The sequence below is a fragment of the Astyanax mexicanus genome, chromosome 7, assembly GCF_023375975.1.
Source record: "Astyanax mexicanus isolate ESR-SI-001 chromosome 7, AstMex3_surface, whole genome shotgun sequence".
Taxonomy (NCBI): domain Eukaryota; kingdom Metazoa; phylum Chordata; class Actinopteri; order Characiformes; family Acestrorhamphidae; genus Astyanax; species Astyanax mexicanus.
In genome coordinates, this window is record NC_064414.1 from 10,073,231 (window position 1) to 10,092,632 (window position 19,402).

At 35.7% G+C, this 19,402-nt stretch overlaps 1 protein-coding gene across 2 annotated transcripts in view; it reads right to left on the reverse strand.

Annotated features, from left to right (window-relative positions):
• Positions 1–2,445: 2,445 nt before the first annotated feature.
• zgc:153911 (uncharacterized protein LOC768172 homolog) overlaps positions 2,446–19,402 on the reverse strand; it is a 33,956-nt gene continuing 16,999 nt past the window's right edge. Inside the window, exons 1-4 of one of the 2 annotated variants that reach the window (XM_007247567.4) lie at positions 7,027–7,226; positions 5,002–5,349; positions 3,788–4,078; positions 2,446–3,337 (exon numbers count right to left, since the gene is read on the reverse strand). In XM_007247567.4, coding sequence (XP_007247629.3) covers positions 3,120–3,337; positions 3,788–4,078; positions 5,002–5,349; positions 7,027–7,102 — 933 coding nt within the window. In that variant the 5' untranslated portion in view covers positions 7,103–7,226 and the 3' untranslated portion in view covers positions 2,446–3,119. Of the gene's footprint in view, positions 3,338–3,787; positions 4,079–5,001; positions 5,350–7,026; positions 7,227–19,402 lie in introns of those variants that run through there. The other variant, XM_049481081.1, reaches the window with a different exon arrangement.

Sequence of the window (19,402 nt, forward strand, 5' to 3'; positions counted from 1 at the left end):
TTATTAAAGAATGTATTTTGTCATATAAAACATGTCCGCTTTCTTTTCCTAATGCATAATTACTTGAGGAATATATAATATAATATAATATAATATAATTATCATCATTTAATATATACTTTTTGAACTAAGTGTTTTAACTGTTTAGGTCAGGGGTGTCCAAACTACGGCCCGCGGGCCATTTGCGGCCCGTTTCCTTTTTTGGAGCGGCCCGCGAGGTATTTTAGAAATAGAATGTAAGTTGGCCCGCTGTTAAGCAGGTTTTTATAATGTGAGATTCAAAGTTTGAAAGCTAGGTGTCAGAAACGGGCCAAAGAGTCTAAAAGCGTAGAGAGTGTTCAGTTGTAGCGCAGAAAAGCGGGCCAAAGAGTCTAAAAGTTGCCGTAATTAAGGAGTTTAAAATTAAGAGACATCATGAAATTAAACATCAATTTGAAAAATCTTAGTTTACACAACACTGTCAAAGATAAAGATAGTAAGTCAAGTAAAATGGTGTGTAAATGAAATAATCAGGAAAAAAGTATTATTTAAAGTGGTATATTTCATTATTTGTTTTATTACAGAGTCTGTGGCCCGTGACTTCAAATATATTTCTCCTTCTGGCCCCCAACAAAAAAAGTTTGGACACCTCTGATTTAGGTGGTATTTTTAAAGGCCCTATTGAAACACTGAAATTCAGGTGAAAAACGCCGCTTATCAATTAATCAAAAGTCGATCGATAAGATCAATCAACTACTGATTAATGAATTGATCGATAATTTGCTTCCCTAGCTTTAACACTGATTAGGGGTAAATAGTGACACGATAGACATATACACATAGACTCTACATAGCCTGCCTCCTGGCCCCGGTTGCTACACTACGTGGGATCTATGTATTTATGTCTGTCATTATCAGTACATAGTAATGGTTGTGCACAGAGCTGAAGCTCACGTTATTGGATGTGAACACAGGTTTTTAATAGGCTTTTTGTGCACTTTTTAAGTTATTAATGCCTTGTTTTAAATGTCAGGGCTCTCCAGATTCTAGCAAGGAGGTGTGGAGCTACTTTAAGCTGGATAAGGGTGTAAAAAGTGATTTATCGGGGGAAATTATGCCCTGTTTCACCAGTCTGAAGGGTGTTTGAACAAACTGGTAAAATTTCTGGATCTTGGAACGCTGTGGGAGAACGAAGGTGTGCTATTCATCAAAAGTAAGACCTTTTTATCATGTTTTACTACACCAAAAGTCCATTTTACACCGGAATTCTCCTTTAAGGTGTTGGATTAATAATACATTGATGGTGACTTGTAAATAAACACTTTGAAAGTGTTAAATTGAACTGTTTTAGTGTTAAATTTCTGACTATTAGCTTCCCTAATACAGAAGGGACACAGGGTACCATGAGATAATTTATCCCACCCAATAACTGTAAATGTGTGGTTTTGTTGATTGTAGTTTCAGAGTGTGTTCTTGTGTGTGGGAGATACGGAAGCCTATCACTGAAAGACGTTTAGGTAAATGAGCCGTTAGCCCACAATGATCAGCCCAAAATTCACAATGACAGACTGTGACATATTCTGATCATTATTGATTTCTAATAGTGAATTCTGCAGGTAGAGCATCTCCACAACTGTTCAATCAGCCAGGCCACAGACAGGGACAACTGCATGCAATAATGAGGACACAAAATACACGTTCAATGTTTTAGATGTTAATTTATTTTTTAAATATTATTTTTTGTTTTCTTTTTATATTAAATTAAATGTAAAAAAAAAACATTTATCACAATATGCTAAAATTTCCAATAATACAGTCTTTCAGAAACATACTTAATATACAGACTTAATTCAGCTGCTCTTAGTTATTCAGTGTTTTCAGGGATTTAGTAACAGTAAACGGGAGCTCAGTATGACACAGTTTTAGTAATAAAAAAACACACTAAGGAAGACCAGAATCACTTTCTGTTGCACACTTGATATATAGCCAGGAGCAGGATGGGGCTCGTTTCTGTGATGCAAAAAAATGGAAATCATGTTGATCTGGTTTCTATGGTCACAGTTATAGGTCAATAATACATCCATGGAGTTGTTTTCTGAGTCATTTCCAACTTGTAGTTTCAAATAAACAAAACATGAAATGTAAGTTCAATTAGTATGTAACTATGTACATTTATTTATGTACATTATTATTTATAATAATAACAACAGCAACAACATTCACAGATGGTCAAATAAGACAAATGGGACGGAACATGACCTAACCATTGTATTTGTGTTATTAACCACTGAATTAGCATCATACATTATAGTCCACCTTATTTAAGAACAGTGAGAAATGACTGGAATGTTAATTTAATAAATTAATTAGCACATAAAGGCTCTGTATAAAAAATTACAAGCAATTTTTAAATAAATACAAAAGGCACATTCTGTGGGTAACAGTAAATCACATTTTAGACAGATCAATTCACATAGCAATAATAATTTGAAATGGTTGAAACCATTCAGGAGTTTAGACCGTAAATAAGCACTGACAGTTTAAACAAATAAGTTGATCTTCCTTTAAAAGTGTGTGCCTTTAAGAAATGAATAGGTATGTTATATGTTTTATTAACCAATACATTTTAGTATAGTTACCTAATAACTAAAATTAATGAACCTCGTACAATGTTAATAAAAATGGTCCAAATTAAAATTAATCACAATTAAGACTAATTGCTTTACTTAATACTGAGGTAAAACCAGTCAACGTTTTACGTTTGTTAACTGAAAAATTAACAACGTTTTAAGTTTGCTCAATAGCACAATCCTCTAGTCATGCATGAACCACAACTGTGCCTTTTAGCCAACAGAAAGCCGTTATCAGTGGCAGAGAAAGAGTATGTTTTCTCCTACAGTCTTTAACACTGATGCAAAACACCACCCAACTATATTACATTAAATATAGCTCCAAGAAGGTACCCGTAGGGAAACATCTACACATGTACATGTGTCTGACACTGGAGGACACGTCCAGAATGTAAACGGAATGGGAACAGTATGTCATGCATAGCCACTGAAATGCTACAGTGATTAGTATGCCTTTTCTGCCTTGACTGTTTTTTACATTATCATAGTTCCAACATACTCCATTTCCTGTCAGCAGGGAGATTTGTCAATCATGCTACCATTAGCAGTCTTGGAGGGATTCAAGGCTTCTGAGACTTCTGGAGTCCTTGTTGAATCCTTATTTAAATTTTTCTGTTTCCGTCGTCTGAAGAGAAAGGTAACGACTGCTGCTGAGGTGACCACAACAAGCAGCACTACAAAAATAACCAGCTGATGTCTTGCTTGTAGACCACCGGTTTCTTCATTTTCTAGAAATTAAGACATTAAAAAATGTATCAGAATCTTGACAATATTGAAAAAGACTTTTAAAATAAGAATGACAAATGAATGGTTCTTTGGAGCAATGTCAGAGTGCTAATCCAGGGGATCTTCCACCCAGGAGAATTTAGATCCTACGCAGCTAATTTACTCCAATTCCTAGAAATTACATAATTGATTACCAGGATTGAAATAACTCTTCAATTAATATGAAGGTTCTAGGTCAAATAGATATTTATTGAGTCTGTGCCATTATCTCCAGGTGTGAGCGCATTGGTCATTCTGTGACTGCCAACTTATCATTGAGGCTGTCCTGCTTCACTCTGTAGGTCCTGGCTGTTTGAATCGCAAGTAACCTCTCATTAATGAAGCGTGTTTATAAAGAACCACCCAGATTATTAACAATATGATCATTCATAAACGGGGATTTTGAGGCTCACCTGAAAAAAGATCGATGTTCCTCCGGATCTCCTGCCCCAGATCCTCGTTCTTCAGGATGAAAGTGATGGATGAGTTGGTGCCACGGGTCAGGTTCAGCTTGCTGTTCACGCTGTACAGCTTTGTGTTTTCGTCCTGTTCAAGCTGCGTTTGCGTTACCTCAGTGACGTCCTCTGTGTTTCCTATCAGCCATTGCAGTGAGGGAGAGGGGTAACCTCCCTGTGAGGTCAGCAGCAGGTCCACCTGTCCGTTATGCAGTAAGCTGATGTGCAGATGGGGCTCTGGAAAGAAGGCTAAAGAAAGGAACACAAGATTAGAACAACTGGTAAACTCTATACAGTACTATTAGAAACATCTACATTGTTCCTTCATTTTATTAGAAACCCCACCATCAGCTTTTACATACCTGCACTGCAAAAACATTGTACTATAAAATTACAGTAATTAAATGGCTGCAGTTTCACACCATTTGACTGTTACTTTACAGTGCACATTCTGCAATTTATTTTAACAGTATTTTGCTGTGTATTTTGCAGCATCTTATCATATTTCATAAGGCATTAACAAAAAAAACACTTCTGAGACAAAACTACGTGTTTCATATTTTACACAAGCACTTTTATCAGTCAGTGTCATATCCTGTATATTAGATTAGCCTAATAGTTCTAACATTTTAGATCAACAACAGACCAATTTAATTACACTAATCAATTATAAACAGATTCTTCATATAAATGTTTTTTTCCAATAAAACAATGGACACAAAAAATGCATGCAGTGTGCTTTTGGAAAAAGTGCATCTAAAGTGCTGTACATAAAATGTGCAGTTTGAGTTTTACTTTTTCATTTTCTAAAATATCTATGAATTAAGCTGTCCAGAGACACTGAGAGACACTGTAAGAGCTCATTAAAATGCAGTATACTCTGTCTCATTATAAACTATATTGTCTCATTTTATATCTCGTAAGACAATACATCGATATTTCTTGAAATCTCTATATTTCGCCCAGCCTAAGTCAGTAGGCACTTCGTTATCTGCATCATGTTTTTTTTTCTACATTTTATTTCAATATTTTTATCTAATTTCCTCCCCAGTTTACAGCAACAGCAAGCTACATAAACAGGATTCGAACTGGTGGTCTTCTTATTAATTCTTAGCCCTTTCTAACCTTGTGAAGTACTAGAGGATGGCTGACTCATCAGTATTCATCATTACCTGCCACTTTCAGCCTGAAGCTCTTCTTCTGGCTTCCAATCTGTGTGCTGACCGAGCAGGTGTACACCCCCTCATCCTTCAGGGTGACCCGCTCCAGCCTGAGCGAAGCATTTCCCTTCGACATCTCTTCATGATACAGGCTTGTTCGATCGGCATAGTGAGGGCTCTGGCGGTCCAGCTGATCTAAGTTGTGGTAAAAGCTGTGGACCACCTCTAAGTTGCGCTGCCAGGTAATCACAGTGCTGCCCTCATCCCAGGAGCTGCCCACAGGAAAGCTACAGGACAGAACAACAGCCTGCCCGTACACACCAACCTGACCAGCACTGGGCACAGTGATTTCAAACTCCGCTGCAGAAGAGAGAGACAGAGAGGGAGAGAGAGACATGAGAGTATAGTAATGAGAATCATGCATGAGCACTGATAATAACATTTTTATTCTCAGTGATAAATAGTAGTATAAAAATGGATGAGTCATGGCATGTGTCATCTACCTCCTTGCTACTGATAGACTCTAAAACCTCTATAACCATGTTATGATCATCTGCACCTAATATGGGTCACCTGATTCTAGGCATTTTAAAGGAGGAACAGGCTACTAGCACTAGCATGGAGGTGGGCTATATTACAAAATATTGTACGTTTTACTAGTAAAACCTTTTTCAGTTTCACTAGTGAAAAAAGTACAAACTTCTGTACTTTTTTTCCCAAGATTCACAAACCCCAAGTCCCTTTCACACCAGCATTCTTTTTCAAGCGGTAATGGAATTATAGTGCCTCCTAACTTTTCCTAAAAATATATACCGGTATATAAATATAAATAAATATATATATATATATATTTGATCCCTTGCTGATTTTCTTTGTTTGCCCACTAATAAAGACACTATCCTTCTGCTCTGAGGTCCTGTGACAGCTCTTTGGTTTTACCCATGTTGGAGACTTGAAATCTGTGTGATCTGTCTGATTCTGTGGACAGGTGTTTTTCACACAAGTGATTAGTGAGAACAGGTGGCTTCAAGTCAGGTAACAAGTTGATTGGGAGTGTCTAACTGGTCTGTAAAAGCCAGAACTGCTAATGAATACTAAGGGATCAAATACTTATTTCACTCCATGAAATACAAATCAATTAATATATATTCCTTAGATTTATTTTCTGGATTTTCTTTTTAATATTCTGTCTCTCCATGTAAGAATACATCTACCATTAAAAGTATAGAATGATCATGTCTTTATTAGTGGGCCAACGAAGAAAATCAGCAAGGGATCAAATACTTCTTGGACTCACTGTATATATATATATATATATATATATATATATATATATATATATATAGAGAGAGAGAGAGAGAGAGAGAGAGAGAGAGCTAATTTCTGTGATTCTAATTTCTATTTATTATTATTTCTGTTTTCTATTTTTTCATGAGGTAGAGTCACCTGGAATAGTTTTCACAGCGTCTTGAAGGAGTTTCTGGAGGTGCTGAACAATAATTGCTGCTATTTCTTTACACAGTGAAGCTCCAGCTCATCCCAAATCATTTTCTCAGTTGATCAGGTTTAGATCGGGGGATTGTGGAGGACACATATTGTTTACTATGTAAATAATTATTTGCCCCTAAATTGTTTTCATGTCTTTAATATTAATTTAAAATGTAGAAACTTTTAAAAAATAAATATATGTTTTTTAAAGAACATTAAGCTTTCTTGAAGGTTCCAGAAAGCACCTGTCATTCCTCCCCAGCTTCAAATTGAAGAACGTCTTAATCTCACAGAACTGCTTTACTGTGTAGAAAACACGTGGCATGTTTCTGATTATATCTATACCATGAATATTTCCTGTTATAATTAATATATACATATTACTACAACAATTAGGCTCCAGAGTAAGAACAACAATTCCTCACCGCCTTTATCGAAGTCACCCTTCCACCTTAAATAGAGCGCCGTACTAAAACCGTCGCGCCATTTAAGGTGGAACTGTGAATTCGATAAGGTTCCAACTTAAATATTAAATAAACTGTAACTTACTGTAAGACGAAACTCCAGAGAGAAAAAGCAGCAGGAGGCTAAACAGCGAGGCTGGAAACTTTACTGTATCCACCATATCACGACTGAAGTTCTGGTCAGGACTCACACACTCTCACTGAACTCACACACACAGACTGACTGCACTCTCACACCGTGTGCACTCCTTTACTGACAGCAGCTCTTATTGTGAGCTAACCTACGTTGACTAACGTAGTGGGCGGAAACACTCACATGACAGAAACCAATGTTATGACATCATCTTATAAGAATAAAAAAACATCCCGTGATTATTTTCATGTATCAAATTATTCTTTATTTTATGTTTTTTTTTATTTACTCTTAATTTAACCGATTATTAACCCTCTATGCCATTAATTATATTTTTTGGGAGAAAATAAATCACACCACTATTTGGGAGTTTTTTTTCACAGCGTGGCTGACCAAAAGGTCACCACCTGGATTCAACTAATCAAAGGTAAGAGCTTTCCATTGGATAATTTACTAAATGGGTGATTACAAATTGATTAATTAGGTTTCAATTGTGATAAGTGTTTCAGGGAGCACAAGTTACTATTACCTGTGTAAATGTTAGTATAATGCTTAGTCATCTGAGCATTTTCTGTTCAGCTCTCAGGGGGTTAGTAATCAATCAATCAATCAATTAACCTTTATTTTGACTCGGATGTACATTGAGGGCAACCCTCATTTTCAATGTACCCGAGCTTTACAGAAACAGGGATTGACATGACAGAGAAAATAATAGCTAAATTTAATTATTTTAAAATAACAGTAAATAAAATATAAAAATAGAAAAACAATTAAAATATAATTAGAATAAAATAAAAAAAATAATTTTAATTGATGAAAAATTAAGATAAAAAGAAAGTAAGATTAATACAACAAAAAAGAGTTCAAATGAGCTAAAACTAACTTTTGCATAATACAATAAAAATACAAATAAAAAAATGAACTAAAAAAATAAAAGCAATGGTAATAATAAAAGAAAAACAAAATAACTTAAAAAGCAATAATACAAAACTATTCAAAATAATAATAATAATAATAATAATAATAATAATAATAATAATAATAATAATAATAATAATAATAATAAATAAGTAAACAAATAAAAAGGAAATAATATATAATATATAATATTGTTTTATTCTTACATTCTTACATTTAGGCTTAATCCCTGTGTGGGGAAACTTACTGAAGGAGTTTAAACTGTGGATTTTGATGAGCTCGTTTTGTGGAATAGACACCTGACACAGTAAGATTTAGCTTACTAATGGTGACTCGTCATTTAACATGCTGATTCATGGTGTGTGTATTTTGATGGTGAATAAAAATTGTCTAAGTTTTCTATATTCACCTGCAGCCAGATCGGGTTTATATTGCTATAATGTTTATATACATACATATTGTTTACATTACTGTTAACATTTTGTTTGCAACTAGTAATTAAAAGAAAAAACAGAAACTGCTGCTATAGAGAACAGTAAATATGGGCGATGCTGCTGCGCTGCATTGTTTCCGTTTCTGTGACGTCACGTAGCAACCAAAAGCCTATTGTTTACAATAGTTGTCTCCAGAGCTGATAGAAGATCAAAGGCAGAACTCTCGCTCGTTCAAGAACTCTGTTGTTATCTCTACAGCTCGTGCTCACTCTAGAACACTGTAGAACAGACTAGAACATTTCGTTAGAGATAGAACTGCTGCTGTACAGTGTTTGTTTTAGTGAGAGCGAGAAGTGAAAGTGAAAAACTTGCGGGAGGTAGAGAAGCTCAGTCAGACTACAGTCTAGACTTAACGACACTAATCACTCTTTACAAACTCTGCAGTTTCACACATTAACAGTATTTATAAAATATAACCCATACTCATAAAACCAGCAAATGTGACTTCTCTATAACAATGTGCTGCTTTATATAGAGATACTGAACAGCCTGTATATCACCTTAGAATGATAGAATTAGAAGTAAATAAACACTCCACTGCAGCACTATTACACTGTTTTACTCTGTATACCATACAGAATCCTGATTGCCAGAAACACTGAATAAACATTACGTTTTTAGTAGATGTTAATGATAAGCAAACAACCTTTATTTAACATTGCATAACAGGCATTGCTTAGTATTTAAACTGTGACATTGAATCAACATTCATTGAAAGGCTTTTTATGGTTAAGGCTCTGAATCTACACTCTTTCAGACTAAACGCGCTCCCCACAAATAATAATAATTTAATTATTATTATATGTATTTTTATTTCATTATTTGAAGATACTAAGTCATTGTTTTTTTATTGTTTTGTGCTGCAATATCTATATTTTGAGGCATTATTATTATTAAGTCATTATTTTGTGTCAGCAAATACATTGTCAAATAACAACTTAGTATTTCAAAATAATGATATAGTATAGCAATTTACTTACAATATACAATAGTGAGCAGAAACTAGAGAGGTTATCAAAGTTTCTTTGTGTCTGAAATGCAATAAATGCTTACTTATAACATTACTGCCCACATTACCTCACTAGAAAGCAGTGTAGTGTAATATAATACAGGAAATTGACAAATCCTGCACCTAACAGCTGGGGTTATGCATAGGGCTCAGCCAGGATCTACTACTCACTCAACTAACAATAATAGCAAAGCCACCACAATCTGATACTGGCTCGACAAGAATCCAGAAGCACAGCCTAACACTATGTTCATGGTCCATTGCCTCAACTGCCAAGTAACAGACCTACCAAAAAATAACCTATGAACACACAGAATCCCTCCTTAATCTAAGCTCACTTCCTTTAACTATGGCAACAACACACTTACCTAAGCACAATCACACACAATAAATCACATTATAAGTTGCGTGAGCAGAACACAGCAACCACTACCATCCGATACTGGCTCGACAAGAATCCAGAAGCATAGCGAACTATGTTCATGGTCCGTGCCTCAACTGCCAAGTACTCAGACGTCTACAAAAACTCATGAGACAAATTATTACAAGAGCAGGACCACACCAATCCCCTTCATCCAAACTCTAACACAAACTTCAGTGCAAGCTCTTCTCAGGGGTCATCAGGCAGGCACCTTCCTTCGTCAGTGTTTCGCTGAATTAGGCCCAGTAGTGATTAAAGTAATCTGTATTTGAAGAAAATATCTAGAAAATAACTATATATAACTATATATAAATGTAGCTATTATATAATATATATAATTATAGTGTTATAATTAGCTGTTAACCTGTTTGCCCAATAAAACAGAAGGTTAAATAGCTAAACTTGTATTCAGGAATGATTGGGACCCTTCCTGCCTAAGTAGGCAGCATGTCTTCGGTTTTAGATATAGACATTAGCTTATAACTAGAGCTGTCGGTGCTGTACCTCTCGCGATGTTCTGCAGGGGCTCGCGCTGCTGGGAGGTTCGGGTGAACAGTCCGTGTTCGGGTCAATTTAATCCGATTTTAGAGTTAATTTAGTAAGAATATCATCCTGTACAGAATTCCTCAGGATATGCGCTGAAGTAAACAAAGTTATGGAACATATACGCGCATCTAAATTTAATGCGCGGGTGACCCGACAGTCTGTGAATCTCCGAAGCGCGCGGTGATATCTTTACTCCGCTTTCCTCATCCGCGTGTGTGTGAGTGCGCGCGCTCGTGCTATCAGCAGATCACTGCACTGACTATAGTTTCACTGCCCTCTCACCACTTTTTCTCAAAGGGATTCCTTGTTGACTGTGTGACTGTGCGCTGACTCACCTAAAAACCTTAAAATAGCAGTGAACTTTAGCCCAGTCTCTCTGTCAGATGTAGGTAACACTGCTGGAATTTCAGTTTTTACAATTTTAGGTAAGCAGTTTGTGCCCACTATTCCAGAGTTAAATCAACTTATAATAGTTATGTTTAGTCTGTCGCCATTTAAGCCCCCAGTTTCTGCCACTCCCCCTCAGTGTGTACTGACTATTCCCAGGATACCTTAGATAAACCTAGAGCTCATGTATTAGGGTTATTGCTTGATCTCTTTGTTGTAGGCTGTAAGCGCAAGCATTGTTTTATGAGCTGCTCATTCTGTGTTAGTTGAATTTTATTTTATTTGCCTGACCATAAAATTCCAAGTAGAATTACTGTGTAAAACAGTTGATATAAGACAATTTACTGTCAACTAATTAAACTTATAAATTAGGCATAACAAATTTAACAAAAAGTTTTAAGTCTATTAAACAAACAAAAAAAACAGTACAAAGTATTGTGGCAAAGAATTACTTAAAATTATTTAACCAAATAAAAAAAAAAGACAACGTTCCTTATGCACCTTATTCACCCTGCACCCATGTTTAAATGAAAGCGAGGCTTGGGGTATGCTCCTAAACCGAAAGTTTTAAAGCAGAGAGGGAGTCAGCAGAATATCCACCAGTTTAAATGGCAGCACCTCTGTGGGCAACTAATCTCACACACCACCCTGCGGAGGTCAATCTCAATACTCTTACCTGTTACATTTACATTTACATTGTAAGGTATTTAGCAGACGCCCTTATCCAGAGCAACTTACAACAGTGCTTCAATGTTACTTCAAAAATCCAAAGCTAGTTTGTAGACTAGGATCAAGAGATACACAGAGCTTGATCATGTTTAGAACCTTAGGAACCTTTTTTTACTAGTGATAGGGGGAGTCCCAATAAGTGGGTTGGGTAATTGGCCGTGTAAATTAGGGAGAAAATGGGAAAAATTTGAAATAAAATTATTGAAAAAAATAAGTAAAAGATAGTTGCCCTTTAATGTTAAAACCCATGCAAAACATGTATTGGGTAAAGCTTTTCCGAAGTGTGCGAAATGTGAAACAGATGTTAAAAGTTTCGCTGTGGTATACAAAACTTTACTGCAGCCAGAAACTGTCACAAGACTTTTTAAGCAACATACAACTTAGGGCCCCAAACTTATCTCAGCTTAAACAAATATCAAGAAAAGAAAAGCAATTGGTAACTACATGCAAGATAAATTGGTCTTTAAAGAATATACACTCACTATACAATCAACATCAAAAAAATCTGACACAATTATAATGTAGAAGGAACTAGGTTGTATCAATAAGATATTCTACATTACAATAACAGTAGCATGAGCAAGAGGGTGTGTTAAAAACAAGTACTTACTTTAACCTACTGATCTTTATCCCCAGTTTGGTCACTTGAAACTCCCTAATAGCTATGACACCAACAAGGACTAAACCCATGAACTCTTGATGTCAGAGCAAACCTATACAACACTCTCAGAAAAAGTTGTATCACTCCATACCTGAAACGGCACAATTACTTGTCACAGTGGGAGAACCTCTTCAGGGTACAGATGTGAACTTTTACTTATAGGGACAGATTTTACCCTGACTGTCTGCACCTTAAGGAATGATGGATAAAATGGATCTGCTTCTCTTCAACTATTCTGTTTTCTCATTATGTAAGAAAATGCTCCTGCATTGCATTTCTCATCCAGCATGAAGTCACATTCAGCAGTAAAGCATATGGTAACTTGCTCTATAGCCTACAACATTGTGACTAGGTATGTACAAACCAGTACAATGCTGGATCAAACATACCTTTAGTAGTACAGTTATTGAAACAGGTGGTAAAGTTTTGTTCTTTAAAGTACATAATTCGTACTGTCGTGTACCTTTATTTCTAAGAGTGAAGCTGCCAAACCTATCCAGCATGTAAAAACATGAGGAGTTCTATTGTGTAACAGATTTATATCTTTTTATCTAAACACCCACTCGTTCTGTTGTTCAACCTGATTTTATGACCTTGTTTTGTTGTCAAGCATTTTGACCTGCATTTGCAATGATGAAACATGTATGAGATTTTTTTTCAGTAACATCAAAACCAAAGCCAAATTTATACAGCTGTTTTTAAAATAGACGTCACTATCTTTTTTTTCACTGGTTGGACAGGTTTGGCAGCTTCTCTGAAAGTTGCGCCAGTCTGTAAAATAGTTTCATGGAAAGGCTCCATGAAATCACTCCCAACTCTATTGATACCATAAAAGGTAACGCATAAAGATGAGCAATAACAGTGGAATGTACTTGTCAATGTACTTCTATTACATATAGACAATATATGTGGACACATTATTTGATCTTGCAAATACACTTAAAAAAGTTTCATAGAGTTTATAAGCATAACACAACATTTTGAGAATTTTGAAAAAATAAGCACTGTTATCTAATTTACAGGAGTAAATTATACTTTAGAAAAGCCACTAAATATTATTAAACATACACACTAAAAAACATATAAGTACTCAAAGGTACACTTTTCATAATTGTACCCTCAAAGGTATAATATTGATCTTTACAGGGTCAGATTTGTCTTTTCTAACAGCAGGAAGTACAGATTTGTACCATTTAACCATCCAAAAGGTACATGCTGTATTCTGTACCACTGTACTTGTAAACAATATACATTTTAATTTGTCAGCCCTGATGCTGTCAGTCTTCCAATTCTCTCTATGAAAGACTACATTTCTCAGCATTCTCAGCCCATGGACTACAATGACTCGGCTGAACACGTGACACTGCAGCATTCAGCCTCGCCCAAGTTCTGATTGCTCATTTCCCACACCTGTATGTATCAGTATATATAGTATTTAGCCGAGTATTATCTAGTTTTGTAGCTCTGTTTTGATGCGTTTTCTTTACGTTTTTTTGTTAATCTCTAGTTACCAACCTTGCTTCTCCCTTTGACTACTCTCTTGCCTATCCTTGTTCATCCTGTTTGTCTTACCGTGTACCGACCCTAGTTTTCCTCTCCTATCTGGTATGTTGTTATTTATTGCTGCCCTATTGTTTGCTTGCTGTACTGTGTACACCAGTCCCTTTGGGATCTGTGTTTAGAATAAACGTGTGTTTTTTTTTTTAATCAGAACTTGTCTCGCCTTGTCCTGGCCCTGCTGACATAATTATACATTTTTCATTTGAAAGCAAGACAATATTGGATCACCAAGTTCTTGACACATATTCAGTTGATGGTAGTGTTTATAATCTATGTGATCTTTACTGGTACAAAAACATGGGTACAAAAAAAAGACTTTTGTATCTCAATATAGGGTACGGCCCCAGTGACAAGCTTTGTACTCTTTTAAGTACAAATCTGTACTTATTTTTCTTAGTGTGTATTGCACCTTATGATCTAAAAGGAAATAAATAGGAGAAGAAATAAATAATATTACCCCAAATTCTAAATAAATATTACATACACTAAACAGCTGAGACTTTTTTTTAGCACATTACACAAACATACATCTTTCCTACTGGCTCCCAGCATAATGTATTTGCAAAATGGATGTGTCCACGCAACCCTCATTCACAATTTGTGTGTAGTCTTATTCACCAGGGCTACCTACCCTTAGGTATTCTGCTACGTTTTTTTTAGGCCATAAGAGCAAGTCACCATTTACTTTACTACACAGTTAGAATTTGTGCTGGATCAGCCAAATGAAAGGAAAAACAGTAAAACTAATTAGACTAGTTAGAAACATCTTACTTGCATATGTAACATGTTTCTCATCTCTCTGTTAAAGAAAGAGAAAATTATTTTCAGTAACATCACAACCAAAGCTATTTATAGAGCTGTTTTTAATACAGATGTCACTATCTTTTTTCCACAGGTTGGACAGGTTTGGCAGCTTATCTGAAAGTTGTCCCAATCTGTAAAATAGTTTCATGGAAAGACTCTACGAAATCACTCCCAACTCTATTGATACCATAAAAGGTAACGCATAAAGATGAGCAATAACAGTGAAATGTACTTGTCAATGTACTTCTATTACATATAGACAATATATGTGGACACATTATTTGATCTTGCAAATACACTTAAAAAAAGTTTCATAGAGTTTATAAGCATAACACAACATTTTGAGAATTTTGAAAAAAATAAGCACTGGTATCTAATTTACAGCAGTAAATTATACTTTAGAAAAGCCACTAAATATTATTAAACATACACAGTAAAAAAACATATATATATATATATATATATATATAAGTTTTTAAGTGTTAAACTGTTAAACATTGATTGAATACCCAAAGGAAAGGTAGGCCTCGTCGACAAGACTACACACTGATGGTGTGTTTTGGGTGAGGGATACACCCATTATACAAATGAATGCTGCCAGGAACCAGTAGATGCATTTTATGTGTGATGTACTGATCAATGTTAACTAAACTACTTAGATTATTTGGCTTATTTGTTCAATCCAGCTAATATTTACTCACAATATGGAGTAATGAGTGCAAATTGCTACCTCCACTTTTTATTTTATTTTTACAGTCTAGTTTCTATAGATCAGGGGTATTTAATTAGAATTCAGTATGGTCCAGTTAAAGAAAATTTAGATTTTTTACTTGTGTTATGATTCAGTGCTATTTCCCGTAAGGGTGTTTGAACTATGATAAAAAAATATATAATAATAATAAAAAATGCCTCTTAGGCCAGACTTTGTTTACATTCCTCCCCTGACTCTCTGTCGCGCTCGGCGTGACTTTAGTTTCCGCCCGTTCTCACGTCCCAATTCAATAGCAGCGGGACCGCGACCCTGACAACACGGGTTCGATCCCGCGTGAGGAGCGGTATGTTTATTTATTTATTTTTTCCTTACCGCATCTGCACAGATCTGACTGCCAGAAGAGAGCGTTTGGTGATCTTACACCACACGTGATTGGTCTGTGAGTTTACTGCGCTGCAAAGCACGTATACAATTAAATACTTCTCAGTAGTTTATCAGGGCGGGGGGGTTGGGGGGGTGGTGACCTCCCTGAAATCAACTTTTGCAACTTGGGATGTCTGCTTAAGTAACCTCAGTTACACATTTCACATACTCCAAGGAAAGTTTTGGCTGTGGGTTGTTTCTAACAGCAGAGCCAGTTTTAAATCACCCACCCCCATCTCCCCCTCGTATCAAGTTAGCAAAAGTTAGTGTCCCATATCAATCAGAAAATGAGGTGAAACTATCCCTCAGAACAAGAAACGCGGAACAATGACTTGGGGAACATCCAGGTACAGTCAGGTAAACAAGTGCTTGTTGATTTAGTTTCTGTGCCACCTTGAATGCAGGCGCTGTTTTTACACAGTCACACTAACACCATCTCATGTTGCATTCTCATTTCCACCTTAAACCGACAAGCAGTTACAGGTGCCTAACTAAATTAAATCAATTACATTTTTTCATATAGTGCTTTTTACAACTGATTGTTGTCGTAAAGAGGCTTTACAGAACTGTGGTAGCAGGACAGACAATCAGACAAAACATTATAAACATACAACACAGAACCCCTAGTGAACGATGGAGGCAAGAAAAAAACTTCCTCAGAGCTGGAGGAGGAAGAAACCTTGGGAGAAACCAAGACCCACATCGCACTATCACACAATCACATGCACCATCACAAGCACTTTCACATACAGTATCAAGGCTAATATATAAGGGAGGACCCATCCTCCTTTGGTCAGACCACTTATAAATGAATGTTAAAAAGTTGTTATACATCCACGAAGATCTAATATATATTCTGTTAATTTTTGGCTTGTTATGGATACTGCACCTGCGCACATCTCCACAGCGAGGGGGGCTTCCCTACTAGCACACTGACTATCCGCTCTCTGCACAAGCAGCAAGCTGATTGGCTGTTTTTGCTGAAAGGCAGGACTCAGTCTGTGGCCTGTCTCCTTACTAGTAAGGTATCTGACTATGCTGTTGCACCATTTAAGGTGGCAAAAAGCTAAATTTGTTTAGAATAATCTCATGCTTCTTTTTTTTTTATTCCACATTAATAACTGCAGTTCTTTAGCATTTGCCAGCTGCTCACATGATTTTTCTGTGCTACCTTAAATAATAAAGAAGTGAAAAGCAAGTGCTACAACTTGTTTATTTCCATTATAAGTGTTCCACCTTAAATTCTACTTTTGCTTCGTTGTGTGAAAATAAAATTGGTGCTTTAAAGAAGTAAATCTGTATGTAAATCTGACAGTTTTAAACGAATGTTTCTGCACATCCCTGATGAGTTAACTGCTGTGTAGAATTTTCTACCAGTGTGAAGAACACTTTTACAAAGCTATGATCTGTGTAACCTTTCAAATGGTTCTTTAAGTTGTCATGGAGAAACAGAGTCATTAGCCTAGAAGCCTTTGCACGGTCCTTGTAATTATGGTCTATGACTTTTGTGTCGAGATATCCGTGACCTATACTAACATTATTACAGTTTAAATTACGTCAGCCCCTGCCAAAAGCCCCCACTGATCTAGTGATCTTAATATAACTAGGACACACTCACACTCAATGTGAGATCAGTGTGACACCAAACAAAGTTAATGTCTATTTTAGGTTCTCTTCAGCCTACTAAGAGAAAGAGGAAAGCAGGGTCAAAGGTTACAATGTTTTCCCTCCTTTTTATTTTATGATTTCATATTCAGGCCAGAGGCCTTAGGGGTCTCCATCTACTCTGTGTTCTGTAACAGAATGACCTTTAATATGATAGAAGCTAATCTGCTTACAATTTGAAGAAAGAGGAAGGTAGGATGATGCATAAGGTCCTCAAATGGGTGGCACTAAGGGCATTTTCACATTTGTCCCAAATAAGTGATTCTGCACAGCAAAATCAAAGTTCCAGAGGTGAAGAAGTATAAATACTTAGTTACCTTACTTGAGTAGAAATTTTAGTTATCTATACTTTACTGAAGTAATTATTTTTTCAGAAGACTTTTACTTTTTCTTGCATTTTCACACAATTATTTGAACTTTTTACTTCTTAGATTTAAAAATAGCTTCATTACTCCTGTTTCATTTCAGCTTGTTTCCATTTAGCTTTACACTGTGCAAAAAAAAATCCCTCCATCCAGATAGAGTGAATTATAAACATACTGTATACAATGAATAACTGACATAGAATAAAAACTCAATGTCATCAGCAGAGGTGGAAAAGGTACTGACAAATTGTAATGAAGTAAAAGTACTTTACTTTGCTAAACTTCTACTCAAGTAAAAGTAAAAGTACCCATCTAAAAATCTACTGGAGTAAAAATAAAAAGTACTCAATTTAAAATGTTCTATGAGTAAAAGTTACATAGTTACTTTTATTTATTTGATGTAAAAAAAAGTACAACAAATCATGAATTAAATATTTTTAATGAACTATTATTCCAAATAATAATTTGGACCTTTTGACCATACAGGTATTTGTTCAGACCACCCCATAAAACATTTTTAGGAACAAGTGGTATAGGTTTCTATGATCCATTTTTTTCTTTACCCGTAAAAAGTAAAAAAAATTGATCATATAGGTGACTATAAACAGTTACTCATTATTATAATGACTTGCCATTGCTATGCTTTAACTGCTGTTTACAAGTTTGTTTAACATCCAAGCAGATTGCTTAATGTTCCCCAATAAAAACTTATGGAATTATCATGAAAAACATGAAAACATACAAAAAAAACTGTTGGTTGGCGCACACGCAGTGCCGTAAAGAAGCACATATCGATGGGTAGCATAACTCGACAGAACACCGGTTCCCCCGAGCCGCGGACACACAGACCCCAGCCTGCACAGCTGATTTACACAGCGCCTCTCCTGCTAACCGTAATAAACACTACATGGAAAAGTTCAGCTGCGCTACCATGGAGAACAAAACTTTTTTTTTCATTCAGACAATTCATTTTTTTCCCCAGCATTTTATTTTTTACTCAGTAATCAGGAGTTTTCCAATGTAGCGAAGTAAATTACTTGTGTCAAAATGTACTTGAGTAAAAGTAAAATTACCTATTTTAAAAACTACTTTAAAAAATACTAATTACTAATAAAATCTACTCAATTACAGTAACTATAAGCTATAATATATGTATCTAATAGCATTATTTATGTATTTAAATGCAGTTCATATCCTACACTGTGACAAAATAGTCATATGGTGTGACAAGAAAAGTGTCACACTGTATGACATTGTGTCACATCATATGACGTTTCATGTACTTAGCATGACTTTAAGCAATGTGGCTTTATGCTAACATCACGAAACCATGCTAATTTGGGCATTTTTTGTGTAAAATGTGTCACACCATATGAAGTGAAGCAGGAGTGCTAGATATACTTGATTTTTCTAAAAGCATAAAGTGCGATAACACACCCTGTAACTGTCAATGACCTTGTAAGGTGTTGTTCTTCCTCCTGAAAGAAGGCGAACACCACTCCCAAAAGGTCTCCAAACAATAGCCAGTTTAAAAAAAGGAGTATGGCGTCACACCATATGACATTCATTTTAGAGACAAAATGTTTTAGTTAATTGTGGCTTCAAAATACTGTATTATGTCTAAACTTTTAGCC